At 38.4% G+C, this 14,823-nt stretch overlaps 1 protein-coding gene across 31 annotated transcripts in view; it reads left to right on the top strand.

The window, feature by feature from the left end:
* The window catches only part of ERC1 (ELKS/RAB6-interacting/CAST family member 1), a 272,618-nt gene that overhangs the window by 145,532 nt on the left and 112,263 nt on the right, over positions 1-14,823 (top strand). For all 31 annotated transcript variants that reach the window (XR_015285955.1, XR_015285954.1, XR_015285957.1 and 28 more), the window contains one exon: positions 129-264. Coding sequence is in view for 25 of the 31 variants with exons in the window: in XM_086886167.1 (XP_086742293.1) it covers positions 129-264 (136 nt within the window). In the remaining 6 variants the exon portion in view is untranslated. The remainder of the gene's footprint in view (positions 1-128; positions 265-14,823) is intronic.

Here is a 14,823-nt window from a genome sequence, read left to right as displayed (position 1 = left end):
AATAATGCTTTTGTAACAGTTGAGGGTGATGCTGGAGGATGAGTTTGGTGCTGCCTGCCCCCTGGCCTGGCACCAGGGCTGATGGAAGCAGCTCTGGACCACGCTCTGAGTGCTCCTCTCTTTTGCAGGCAAGTTAAAGATCAGAATAAGAAAGTAGCAAATCTGAAGCACAAAGAACAAGTGGAGAAGAAGAAGAGTGCACAGATGCTGGAGGAGGCCAGGAGACGAGAGGATAACCTTAATGACAGCTCCCAACAGCTTCAGGTAACGTGGGAACTGAATTACCACAATTGGGATGGGGGCAGGCTGAGCTGGCTCATCTCTTCTCATTGCTGTTACCTCACAACTTTGTTCCTGATTGTTTAAAAGGACACATCTATCCCACAGCATTTCAAAACAAGCAGCCTGTCTCATTGCCTTCCTATCCTGCTCAGTTTTCATAAGAGGAAAATATACTTTTAAGTATCAGCTTGGTTATGAAGTGCATCGTTGAAATAATGATATCAATTCTGTGGTGAGATTGGTGTGACATTTCTTTCTTCTCTGCTCTCCTAACAGCCTTTTTCTTTAGCTGTTTTGTGTATTTTCCCAGCTCTTTCTACCTTATACTGGTGTCTTTTCTTCAGTAAATGAAAGATAAGGGGGTAAGTATTCTTAGAGAAAGCTGGAATTGTTGTGGGCTAACTGGAGGTGTTTTCTAAGTGTAATCCTTGTTTACCCCATGAATTCTTGGAGTTCTTACTGGTCAGTTGGCTTTATTTCTGAGGTGATCATGCTGCTCACAGAGTTATCTGGTTACTCAAATCTGCCCAGGCAAAAGCAAGTCACTGGTATAAAAGTGAAATATTCCCCAGTGTGTGCTGTGTGTTGAGATTAGCTGCAGGAGGTTGATCAAATGGTAAGTTTTCAATTGCTGTCATAAAAATATTGAATTAGTGGCTTGGAGTAGAGCAAAGGTACCATGATGGTAAGTGTGGAGATAATAAACATTTTGACATTTGTGTTTTCTTTAATTTACAAAAATAACTTTCTTTTTGGTGAGTGAAAATAAACTGGAAACTGCACCCTACCCCGTAGTCTTTCATTTTGTAAATCTTTAAAGAGCAAGCCTTTCTTTGGTGTTTTCCTTTGTTATCCTAGGTTAAATCCTGTTTCTTTTTATCAGCCACCAATCTTAATACATCTAGAGTGAAGACACAGAACACATCCTAAGGGTTCTCTAGTAAAGATAAATTCTCTCCTTATTTCAAACAGAAACTCCTTGACTTTGTTCTGTGGGATGCTGGGGGGATGTTTTCAGCTAAAACTTTGGGAGAAGCACAGAAACATTTGTCCATGGGGATTGCTCCCAGATGTTGTGGTTTTATCCATCAGCTCCAGTCCTGTATGTGCAGGGCAGTGAAAGAGTTAAGTTCCAAGGGTATGAAAATGATTTCATAAGTGCAGACCCTTACAAAAGGCAGGAATGTGGCATTTCTACATCTGCTGATGGCTTTTGTGGCTGTAGTGCTGTGGCAGTTCACAGGGCTCTCGTTGTGTGGCAGCTTTAAATACATTTAAATAACACAATCCTCCTGGTATTACTGAAATGTCTTTAAAAATTCCTAAAGCTACTACAATATTTGGTTAGATTTCTTTGAGTAAATCTATATTTCAAGTCTGAAAAGACAGCTGGTGCTTGACATTTGCCTTGCAATTACATATTTATTTATTGAGTGACACCATTCCATCAGACCATCATCTTTGTTTTTATGTAACACTTCCAGATTTTAAAAGGGATGGCTTCCTTTTCTGGCTCTCCCCTACAAATAATTATTTTCCTTTTCATTTTTCTACCTCCTTCACATATGTAACACACTGAAAAAAGCCTGAAATGTGTTTTGTCTCAGCTTCTATTTGCATACTGAAACCACTTCTTCTTTCTTCTTTTTTTTGTCTTTTTTTTTTTTTCCTTTGAGAGACAGCAAATTAAAATTTATTGTAAAATGTTTGTACTACACAGTAATGAGCAGAGAGTGATATTTCAGTGGCTGAGAACTTTAAGTTAAAACTCTTTTAGACCAGTTTCTGCTGCATCAAGGTCCAGCTTTGGTGGTAGCAGTGCTCAGAAAAAAATGGTGGAAAGAAATGATGCTGCTTTATATCAGAGTTCTTTAAGAATGTATTGCCACCCTTGCAATTATCCAGTTCTTTACTTATAAAGTGTTTTAAGCAGTAGAGAGATCATAAATATAAAAATATAAATAGCATGGATATCTTTACCTTTTCCCATTCAGGTTTTCCAGCTGGAGATCTCTGTAGAGCAGTACACAGTTTTTTGCATTTTCCTTATGTTTTGTTTTATTCTGCACTGGTGTCTGTGCTTTCTATATAATTATATGCAAGTTTTTCTGACATTAAAAATGGACTAAATAATGTATTTATTTAAATAATTTACATTATTTGCATTAAATACATTTAAATAATATATTTAATGTATTAAATAATTCAAGGTTGAAGTCTGATGTGATAGTCAACACTGAAGTGTACAAGTTATCATGGTATTAATGTTACTTGACTTTCCCTAGTGCTTTTCCTGCTTTTGTGAACATAATTGTCCTGTTTGTGTGGGCTGGGTTTTAGAGAGCCTTTCCCCATATTCAGCACAAGGCTGAAGGGAATGCTTTCATTCACAGATGAAAAAGGTCTGTATGCTCTAATGAAAATATCAGGCTAAGGTAAAATATGGAGTGTTTAATGACAAGTGACAGCTTCAATAAAAGCTCCTTCCTTTAGAAGAGCCCTCTGCTTAGAGCCTCCCTCTCTCAAGGACTGCAGCATTTTGGTTTCCTGGAAGTAAAATTTACCCAGGACCACATTTCAGTTTGTTAGTTGTGGAGACCTGTCTTCTCTCTAGACCCTTAAAGGGCACTGCCTTGTAATCAATTAAAAAAAAATTCAGCCTGAGAGGGCTGTGGATATTTAACATCTTTATTTTTGTGCAACCATTGTTGGCTTTGGGGTCAGGACACACAAGCACCAATTCCAGATAATTTTGGTCTTGGTGGTTTTGGCTGGAATTAATAATAAGACATTGTGAAATGCTTAAAAATATATGATCTGCATGTTCTTTGGTTGACTGTCTGCAATGCAGTCGAATAAACACACAGTGCCCTCCTCTCCTCTCTGTCCCACACAGCCCTGTGCTTTCCTTCTTCCTGAGCCCACTAACTAAATCTTTGTTTATTCTCAGGGCTCTGATGGTGGAAATTTGGTATTCTGGGGAGAGGGGGAAGGATGAAAACCATAATGTCTCAATTCTAGTGAGATGGATAAATGGCTTTCCAAATTTGTCTTTTCCTCCTGGGTTCCCTGAAGCCACAACTCTCCAGAGACCTGAGAGGTTGATGAGTGTCTGGTCTTCAAACAGGATAAAAAAACCAAACAAATTGTTGGGTTGGAGCAGAACATTTTTGCTTGAAGTGACTAAAGCTTGGCTATTATGAAATAATTAATTATGAAAAATAATTGCTGTTTAGTCCTAGAAGGGTAACACTGAAATTTCATTATATTTGAATGGGTACTTCAAGCTGGCTTCTGAAAGGAAGGATGCATATTTTCTTGTTCTGTCACTCTAGCATCTTCTGGAGTTTTTTTCCAGAGTTTTCAGAATATCTGTGCTGTGGGTTTGTGTACTAATGAATCTGTGTTGCAGCAGGTACCCACCAGTCTCTAATTGCTGTCCAGATGATGTGTAAGATAGGTTTGAGTACTTCAGTGAGCAACTGTAGAAAGAAAGTAAACTTATTAGTTTTTTGGGGTTTTATTATTTAAATTAAGTTTAAATTATTTAATATGTATTCCTAATCCATGAATTGTACATGCAAGTGTATGCTGTGATGCTGTATTTCTTTTATCATATTGGAAAAACCTGTCCTTCCAGGGGAGAGAGCTCTACTTTTAATCAAAACAAATATGCAATTTCATGTTCAGTAATGGTTTTTACTGTGATCCAGGCAAAGCTCAAAGAAATGGAGAGATAAACAAATACCTTCCCATCAAATGAACCTTCTAAATTGATTAAATATCAGCCACAGTGCCCCAGGGCTGCCAAGTGTTTTAGAGGCATTTGGACAATGCCCTCAGCAGCATCTCTAACTTTTTCCTGAGCTGGCCAGGTTGGGCTGGGTGGCTGCTGCAGGTCCCTGGTTGTGGTTAAGTGTTTGCTACAAACACCACAGCAAGTGCACTGCCAACACCCCAAAACCTGACACCACAACTGGAGCCCAGCACATCTGAGCTTAAATCACTCAAGAGTTTCCTCCTGACGTGCTGTGATTGGATTTCCATCCCAGCAAGACAGTAGTGCACATAAAAATGAGCTGCTGGCTTGCAAAAAAAAGATTTTCTCTGTTGAAATGAAGAAGTGCAATGTGGATTTCAAGGGGTGGATGAAGTTTATTCATCTCTCAACAGTAATACTATGCCACAATGAAAATTATGTTGTGTTCTCCTTTGGCTATTAGTAAAGAAAGATTATGCTTTCCTAATTAATCTCTGAACTTGCTTTTGGACAGTGAGGACAAAATTTCTGAAGAAATGGTTAAAGTAAACCTTTCCAAGCTTAAAATTCAAGATCTTGAAAACTTTCTAGGCATCATCAGATGTGGAGCAAATTGGTTATGCTAATTAAATATTTTAGGTGTTTTCCTGGGATAATTGACTTTCAAGTGTGGAGTTCCTCTCTAATTTCTCTTCCATATCGACCACTGCCATATCAGATTCCATCCTTGCCTGCCAGATGTACAGTGAACAGCTCAAGCTGTGACAGAGCACAGTCAGCCTGGCAGAAGTGTGTTCTTTAAAGCCACCTGGCATCTGCAGGGTTTGCTCCAGAGAACAGCCTGACATATCAAACGTGAATCTGCTCACTGAGCTCACATGCACCTTGGGGGATTACTCACATCCAAATGTTCTTTTCCTCTCTCTCTTCCTCTCCCAGTCCCTTTTAGCCATTAATGACATCATGGGGAGGTGTTGTCCTCCCTGTCCCTGGATAATTCCCTGTGCTGCCCAGCCTTGGAGGTGTCAGTGTTCCTTGGGCCATCAGCACTTACGCAAGTGCCTGCAATTCCACTGAAGGAATTCAGGTCATCCTCATCCTCCAGCACACAGCTCATGGCATCAGTTGCTGAGAGGATTCCAATTCATTTTGCAATTCATTTTTAAAGGAATTTTTTTTAGTAGTTTTTGAAAGGATGAGTTTTTCTTGTCAGTTACCAAATAGGATGAAACTTAATATTGTTCCATGTTCTCAATAATTTAGCTAAATGTGGTTCTGAGGTAATGTGGGTCGGTGTTTCAGTGGCTGCTTCTCAGGGTTATGTGGGACTTTTGTTAGTGAAAATGCAGCAAGTATGAACAAACACAGGCTCAGTTACACATCATAAAAATCTAATTGAAATAGCTGTATGCAAATGTTTCCTCCTCTTTTATTTAGGTAATAGTTTTGGGATCAACTTATCCTCCAGCTCTTTCTCTCAGAGATTCTGTGACAGCTGGCTCTTCATTACAAAACAGGATATACATATGCAGTAGAAACATCAATATGCATCATGATTCATTAGTGATGTCATATTCCAGTAGGAATTTTCACTTCCATCAGCTTTTACAACACATGACAGAAAATGCAGCGTTCACAAACTTTTCATTCTCTGTGTAGTCGGAGGGCTGTGATTTTCAGCACAGTGTGTTGCAGTTAGTGGAGATACAGGCATAAATATAACCCTGGCAGATGCTTTGAGAAAAGCTAGCTCTTGTTCTGATCATGTCATAGCCCTCTGTCAAGAGAGCTTTTTCTTATCTTTCCTGGATGTCTGGGAGAATTTCCAAAAATTATGACCTTTTAGCTACACATTTCATTACTTAGAGCAAGGGGAGGTTTCTTGAGGGGGGGTGAGGAGGAATTAATTTGAATTGTAGCCCTTTTTTGGGAATTAAAAATTGTAATTAAGCACTCCTGGATACATCTACTTTTACAGCATAGATAATGCATGAAAATGATGAGTAGAGGGCCTCACTTCAATATATATGTGTGAAATAGAGGAATTATAGACAAGACTCAGTTATTCTTCATTTGTAATGCTCTCTAACTGAAGAAAGGCTTAGACATTTTCACAGTTAGTGCCTTAATCATTTTTATCATTCAGCAAGACAGAAACAAGACTGAAAAGTTCATTGGCAGTGGGGGAATCCTGCACAGTGCTAGCAATCAGCACATAATATGAAATAACACTGTTGTGCCATTTTATTTTCATGTAAAAGTTGCACTCTTGGATTTCCATCCCAGCAAGACAGTAGTGCACATAAAAATGAGCTGCTGGCTTGCAAAAAAAGATTTCCTCTATTGAAATGAAGAAGTGCAATGTGGATTTCAAGGAAGGGCATGAAAGTTTACAAACAGATTTCCAGAATGTAAGCTGAACAAGGAAAGAAAAGCCAACAGAGACCAACAAGAAGCCCCACAGCATCTGCTCAGATGTTCTGTTCCTACAGAGATCAGTCATTTTATCTCTTGTGCTTTCACATGTGTGCCTGGCAGGCTCAGCAAGACAATCATTATTTACTTAAAGGAAGCTCATCAAGACAAGCTTTCATACACTTTAAAGCTTAGGTGTATTTACCTGGGTAAATTTACCTGGGTCTGTTTCTAATACCAGTTTCCAGCTTTTCCTGGTAGAAATCCTGTACCTGTTTCTCCAAACAACTGCATACAAAGTATATGGTAGGAGGGGAAAATATTAAAAAAGTTTATTTTTACCTCTCTCATTTCTTAGTTTTCTTGGATTTGTTAGGCTTTGGTGCATTAACATTCTTGCAATGTGAGCTGTGATCCACAAAGAGTCATGTCTCCAGTTTAATTGAAGCCATTTTTCTGATGAATATTTGCAAGGTCTAACTTGATTTTTGCTCATGTGTGAAATATTGCATGCTGAAGCACCAATAAAAAAATAGACACTTTTGAACATGGGAAACAATTTGTCTCAGAAATGAATTGTAGAAAGAAGGTGCAGATTTTTTCTCTGTCTAAAATAGAGTATCAGAATAAATATATATATAAATAAATACATATATAAATACATATATAAATACATATACAAATACATATATAAATACATATATAAATACATATATAAATACAGAATAAATACATAGAGATTGTTCTTAATTTGATATGGCAGTCCTTCCAGAGACAGAATCTGTCATTGTACATAATTGATGTTTGGGACATGAAATGAGTTTTTAGGAATTACCTTTCCTTGTGTCTGACCAGGAGGGAGCTCTCCATTCAGAACATTTGTCACCATAACATTTACAGAAAGGAAACTTGGAGGGCCCTGGCAAGGTTGGAATGGAGCAGCATTTTCCTGGACAGACACTTGGCCATCTGCTCTATCAGTTTTCACTTTATGGTTTGGTTCAGTTTATCCTACATTTATTATGTCAGCTTAGATTAATTCATTGCTTTCACATCTTTAAAAAAGATGAACCTTTTGACTTTGTCTTCTTATGTAAAGTAAAAAATGCTCTACAGTTTTGAACAGGCAGCTGGAAAGACTTTGTGGAAGTCACTATTTACAACCAGCATTAGGCAGTCTCCGTTATCCCAGTATTTCCCCTGACTGCAAATTGAGATTTGTAGCCAGAGAAAGCCATTATACACCCTGAGAGTTTTTAACAGAGGAAAGAAGACTCCCTGCATCCTCCCATTTTTCTGTGATCCAGCAGGAGCATTATTCCCCAGCCACACTTTCACCCAGTGTTTTCTGCAGAAACATGATGTTTGAGTGGAAGATGAAGGCTGCTGTTTGGCCAGGGGAAGGCTTGGTACCCTTCCTGAAACCCAGGGAGCCCAGGGAGGGCTGCACAGCTCAGTCTGTGCCAGCAGCCTCAACCACTGCATGCTTTCTGCACAGGCTTTTTCTTTTCCCCAAGATTGTATCTGAGTTCAAACTGCTTTCCTAAAAGCTGTCAGAGAGATTAATGGATCTGTTGACAGCATGGTGTGGTTCCTGTGAGGAGCTCTCTCCTGAGAGCAGAAAACATTGAGGGCCAGATTTAAACAAAACAATAGGAGCACATTGAAGGGGAAGAACAGCTCTCTTTTCATTCTGGTGTCTTATTTCATGAGCCTGAGAAATGGTAATAAATTTGCATTTTTTCCTTCTTCTTGATTTTTTTTTTTTTTCTGTCTCTCTCATAAGGTTTTTTATTTTTCCTACTTGCTGTGTTGAAAGTGGTTTCTAACTCATCTCTCCCCAAGAATAAAAATGCCCAATTGCCATGGCTTATTTCATAGTCTCATTGTTTAATAAAACTGCTATTCTTTTTATTCTTCTTTTGCACAATAGAAAAAGAAAGGAAGATGGGGTGATGATGAGGACCTCAGATAGAGTTAAAAGCTTATTTTTAAAAAATAATACTCATGGATTTTATTTTTTCTAGGTCTATACTGTGGGAACAAATACTCAGGCATTTCCTTAAAAATATTTCCTCAAATTCATTTCAAATAGTACTAAACCTAATTAATTTCATTCTAAAACAGTATTATTCTTTAATCTTGCTTATTAAACTGCCCAAATCGGTGACACCCTAAAACTATTTTTTTTTTTTTCTATATAGAAATCAGCCTATTCTGTCTTTAATTAGCACTTTTCCTATTAAATTTATTCTCTTTGTCTAAAATTTACACATTGTTAGGAGGTATCAGAACAACTGCTCTTACTGAGATGTGCAAATACTAACTGGAATTGAAACTTAGGCTGAAAATTGTGTTCAGAGCTGATAGAAAGTTGCAACACACTAAAAGTCAGCACCAGTCCTTTCATCTCCTTAATGTGAATGTTTGATATGCACTCAGATCTCAGTGCAGGCATGGGAAAAACTTCACTATTTTGGAATCACTTGGTCTGAGGATTAAAGGAGGAGGATATTAACATGCTGGAAGTTCAAATTCATCAACAAATTCACTTAAAACATTTTGCTTGTGTTGCTTCTGTTTGAATTCTTCCTAAAGTTTGATATTATTGAGGTCAGATGGTTTTCCAAAGCATGAAAAGCAAAAGAAAAAAGGAATAAAAGCTGAAGGAACACAGTGTCCCAACAACAGGCATCCATGTCCTTCTAGCACAGCTAAAAAATGAGAGATGTAATATTTTCTGCAAATGAGACCACATTTTTGTGCAATTCCAAATAATATGTGTTTATTAAGGACATTTAAATGAAAGATAACCCATATAGCTTCACAAGTGCCTCATAACTGGAACCCCTGGATAAAAGAGCAGGTGAAATTCAGCATATATTTATTTATGTATGTCAGGAGAAGCATATATATAATAAAATAAATATTTATATGTATTTATATAAATGAATATATATATATGTGCACAATAATGGGTTCTATAGGAGAGCAGTCTTTGCAGGCTGAGAATAATAGAGGATCATTTTGGAATATTTGGGGCTAAAGGAAAACAATAACTGTTTTTCCCATTCCTTTGAATTAGTTCAGGCTTTTATAGAAACAATTGGAATTTTCATACAAAGAAGTGAGAATCTCTCAGAATGTGAAGTGTTTCCATTTTCTCATTCTTTGGGGTTTTAAGGCAATTAATTTTAATGGTGATCTTTATGAATGTTGCCTGTTTAATGCCACTGTCAGTGGAACTCTGCAAATACACACATGAGAAGCTTTTATTTTCAAACACCTTATTTCAGTATTTTTAAGCTCAATATTTTCTGATTACATTGCTAGTTAATTGTCAGATTTTTACCTTTTCTCTGCTTTATTCCATTCTCATCATCTTCAAATGTATCCTTTTTCTCTGATTACAGTGGTACAGCTGATTGGGCATTTCCTGGTAAAGATACTGAGAACAGCTTTTAATATTTTTAAGCCAAGCATTTCCCTAAATCAATGTCTATTTCTGGTTCTTGGCTGAATCCATGTTGTACCAGGCAGATTTTTTTTCCTTGAAATTACCTTCCCTTGATGCATCTGACTTTCAGGGGGATTTCATTAGGGATGAAAATAGAGTGATAATTTATTTCTGATGGGAAATTGTTGTACTGATTTGAAGGTGGGGAGAAAGGAGAATGTCTGCATGGAGTGAAGGAAGGGATTTTTTTAGCTTAAAATGTTTGGTGGTTAGCAGTAGGATCTTGATCCATGGCTATTTTAAAGGAAGCACTTCATGGCACAAATACAAAAGCTGCTCTACTAAAATGAACATCAAGAAAGAGGCATCAGAGGCTGAAATCAAAAACCAGAGATGACTGCAGGAATTCCCTTCAGAATCGAGGGAGTGGGAGAGATTGAATGGGATCAACTGCTCAGTAAGCATCTCCTCAGTGCTGTTTTTATCAGCAGCAATTTTTGTCCCATATTCATCTATGAAAAAGAGAGAAAACAAGAGAAGTGTTCTTTTATATCTGTCCATGGGTGGTGCTCTGATGGTTTTGTCTGCTGAAGGATTGGAAATGAGCAGAGAAAGGTGGGTTTTGTGATATATTGGTGCAATGATGATGACAGGACTGACGTTTGCAAAGAGAGTTCAGGCAAATAAAGCTCCATCAAGGGAATAACAAATGGGTTTGAGCTCTGTGTTAATAGTGCAGTGAGTTAGAACTGCTGCTGGTTTTTTCTGTAATCCTGTATCAATGTAGGAGCCTTGAGTCATTCTAGTGATTTATGAGTGAAGAACAAATCTTGTTACAGTAGCATTTCCCCAATTAGCCTCTCCAAAAAGCACCACACCTCCCCAAAAACAGCAAGACAAACCAAATAAACAGAAAACCCCACAAAGCCCCATAACAATTAGAGATATCCATGGCTTTTGCTCACTTCAGGTCGTTTTCACAGCTGTATTGTCAGCTTTGGGTCCCCTTTCCATGCTCTGTGCTGTGGTTTGATAGAAATGTTGTAACACATCTGGCTGGTGAGATGTAAAATATCCTGGGAGGAAAAAGTGGGAATGCCTGGAGTTATTGACACATTTTTTATACAATTTATTGTCAGGCAATAATAGCAATAAGCATGATTTTTATTAAGGGTTTTATGTGTATCTAAGAAAAAGACAATATGGAAGATGAAGCCTTTATTTTAATTAAGTTTTCACTAGGATTTTTTTTCCCCTCCCATTTCATTCCCCTTTCCTTTCATTTAATTAGATCCATTAATAGTAATTTGTATCTATCTGGTTATTGTTTTTGCAATCTATCTCTAGAGCTGATACATTTCTTCTCCAGCTTCCATGGGTTTGGGTGGGTTTTTTCCCACGTAAATATATTTTTGTGTGCATAATTCCCATGTACAGAAGAGCACATATTTTTGTTGGCAGCATCATTCATAGTCCTGCATCACTCTTGAGTATTTTCAAGGAACAGTATATCTGAAACTATACTCCAGGGACTGTGCAGTTGAAACATCACTCCATTTTCTACCTTTCTATTTAAAAATGAAATGGCCATTTCTCATAAAGTATTGGCTTCTGTACAGTTGCTCTTTTTTTTCACATGCTAATTTTAATGGGCTGGCATCAAACCTATCATCTCTAGAAATAATATTTATCCATTTTTTCTTTTTACTGTAAATATATTTTTGTTCTTTCTGCAGCTGATGATCCACAAGTGCACACAAACTGTGGATCTACACATATTCTCTTTTTCCACTGTGGTATTCTCAGAAAAATGTTCTCATCACCTTCTGCAGTTCCTCATGTTTTCAGTGCAGCATGTGAAGCTTTGCTTGCACTTCCCTCTCAACTCCTACTGGAATTAAATTCTTCTACTGCAGTCTTTCTCCTTTTGTCTCCTGGAGTTATTTTCCTGTATTTCTGTAACTTGTCAGCCCTGAATTGCAATCCATGTGTCTTATTTGGCAGATTCAGCCCTCCAGATGCTGCCATGTGTTGTTCTAATGACAGAATTGTCCTGTATCTCAGGTCTGATCTCCAAAGAGGAGGAAATGTTGATCAAGGAGCTCCTGCTTGGCAGTTTGTGCCTTGTAGCTCTCAGGCTGCTCCTTTCATTCAGCAGCTCCTGTTGATTGCATCTGCTGTTGCTGTGCTTACAAAAATCTCTCTTCCTCTCACTCTGTGAGAAACGGGGACTTCATATAAACCCAATACTTGGATACACCCAGCTTCTGCCAAACAGCCAGGGATTTATTCCCCCATCACAGATAACCCCCAATACACTGATTTTTTTTGAATTTTACCCATTGAGATCACCTCCCCAGCTGCACACAGCCAGTGTTAGCATCTGTGGCTGGTGCAACCCCACTGCTCTTCATGCCCTGCAGTATTTATAGCAGCAGCTTTGCGTGGTAGTTTGTCTCTCTGTGACTTTATTTGCAGTCTTTAGTGTTGGATCTGTGTTTATTTGGGGTTTATGCTACATCTTGGTACCAAGCTGTACCCTGCCCTAAAGGTATTTCCTTCTTCAGGAGTTTATAAACTCTTCTTTCATTCCACTTTTCTAGGAAATATGTTTTTGGAGGTTTGGGGTTTTTTTATATTGCCAGTTTGTTCAGGAAATGGCAGTGAATTAAATGATTTTCTGTGGACATCTGTTGCTCTGGATGAGTTGCAGAAGGACCCCAAACACTCTTTTTGAGGTAGATTCTGTCACAATTACCATTTGGGTTTTGTACCATGGGGTTCTTCAGCATTTACCTGATGGATAGTCTTGAAAACCCCAACAGTCCCAGTATTGTCTCCTCAGTGTGAGAGGTGTTTCCCCATTTATCAGTGACAATTTTGTGTGCTTTTCTCCTTCAGGAATAGTTGATCAGCAGGAGGAGCTGAATGAGGGAGATCCCCCATGCTCTGCTGAGCTTTAAGGCCCTAGGATTGTTTGCTCCTGAACTCAAATGGAACTGTAATCCTTCCTTGTGGTAGCACCACGTTGTATATTCCCTTTGAGCTCCAGGACCTTAGGAAAAAATGTTCTGACAGGTGTTTTTCAGAGAAAAGCAGACTTTATTTAACTAACTGATTTATTTAGTCCAATTGTCCTCTTCTGAAGAGCTGGCATTTGGTGTAGCATCTTTCCTTCTGGGTTCAGTGGTTCAACCAACGTTGCAGAAACCCACCTTCAATAATTTTGTAAGTCTTTTGGCATCTTTTGGTAGATTCCTGAGATTGCAAACCAGAAGTTCTCAGTAATGGGCTAACTACAAGTAGAATCCATTTTTCTTCTTCCTATTTGCTCCTGGTTATAGCCAAAAAGAGGAAGCAAGGGAACTTTATGGAAGATTTTGAAAAGTCTTTGAAGAAGATTTCCATTTTTCATATTCATTTGCATGTACTTTAGAGTTACAGTTTATCAGGCCCTCATATTTTTAACTGGGAAAAAATCTTTAAAATTTCTGGATGGACTGTCTCCAAATGTTAAATTCCATGGTTGGAATTTATTAATGGAATTTTGAATGTTGAATTCCAGGTTCTTACCCAGTGGAAGGTCAGTTCACAAAGGAGGGGTTTTCTTTCTAGGGAGAGTTTTATTCTACCTAGAATGGACTGAGGTCATTCAGTTCTTTATTTATGTCCTGGCTTCTTGAGGAAATTCATGGTAAGCAAAAGCAGTAGTTCAGAGGAATAAGGGCTGGTAATGATGTAATGATTTCACTGTTTAAGATGGAATTGATTCCTGGTGCAGTTCCAGTATTGCATTCTTCCCATCTGATCTATGAAAGTGCACAGGTAAAATGTGCTATTGCATTATTTACAGGGCTACATGATAAAATGCTTTCCCTACCAAGGTGATTCTCTAGTCCTAGAAATACTTTCAGCAGTTCAAAGAATCATTTCATTGCCTTCTCAAACTGTTAACTAATCTTCCCCAAGAGCTGACTGGAGAAATCCACCTTAATTCCAAGAGTGCAATTAGGCCATAAAGGTCTTTGTGAGTGTAGTTCAAGACAATGAAGTTTGCCAGGATATCTCAGATTTAACTGAACCTAAATGCCTTGGTGAGAGCCTGTATCCTATTTCAGGCACCCCCATAAAACTTGGTGGCAGATTACACATCACACCAATGCAGTATGGATTAAACTGATAGATCACTCTAACATGCATCACTTGGCCATCCCACCACTTCCTTCCTGAAGTGGAAGGAAAAGCCCAGAAATGTGTGTCAGCCACAGCTCCTTTTCCTTTCAGCCTTTCCCACGGGCACGTGTGGAATTGGTTTTGCATGCGGATCAGCAGCTGCATCACAGCATAGGTAGCAAAAGGTTTTATTGTGCCTCAACTCTTGGCACTCCCACAGTGTCAAATGGGATTTTCATTTTCTGTGTGCTGCCACCAGTGAGCATAAAGGCAGAGCTGTCTCCTGGATCCCAGTCTAATTCCAGCTGTGCTGTGCAATCTCCTGCACAGGGGGTGCAGCAGGGAAGGGAAGGAGGGCCACAGAGACATTTGGGTGGGTAATAAACCTTGAAGAATGCAGTTCCTGTGCAGGTAAGTAATAACTTTTTCTTTCTGAGTAGTCATCTGTAGAAGATTCCTGAAAAGAGGCTGTCACTGTTTATAATTCTGATATTTTATCAAAATACAGGAAGATTTGCCATTGGTGCGATGCTCAAAGGTGTGATTGCTACAGAGGAACAGTCACTGTAGGAAAAATGTTATAACTGTAGTTCAAAATGATAGAAGATCTTCTTCCAGAGTTGAATTCTTATCACAGTAAAGGTAGAACACCTCATGTAATTAAATGGAGGAAAGAAGCAGCAGCACAGGTCAGCATGAGCCTGTCATGTTTTAGAATTCAGAGCCAAACATTTGG

The sequence above is a fragment of the Cyanistes caeruleus genome, chromosome 4 (genome assembly GCF_971803275.1).
Source record: "Cyanistes caeruleus chromosome 4, bCyaCae1.hap1.1, whole genome shotgun sequence".
NCBI classification, from domain to species: Eukaryota; Metazoa; Chordata; class Aves; order Passeriformes; family Paridae; genus Cyanistes; species Cyanistes caeruleus.
Note: the sequence above shows the minus strand (reverse complement) of the source record. Positions and strands in the feature narration are given on the sequence as shown.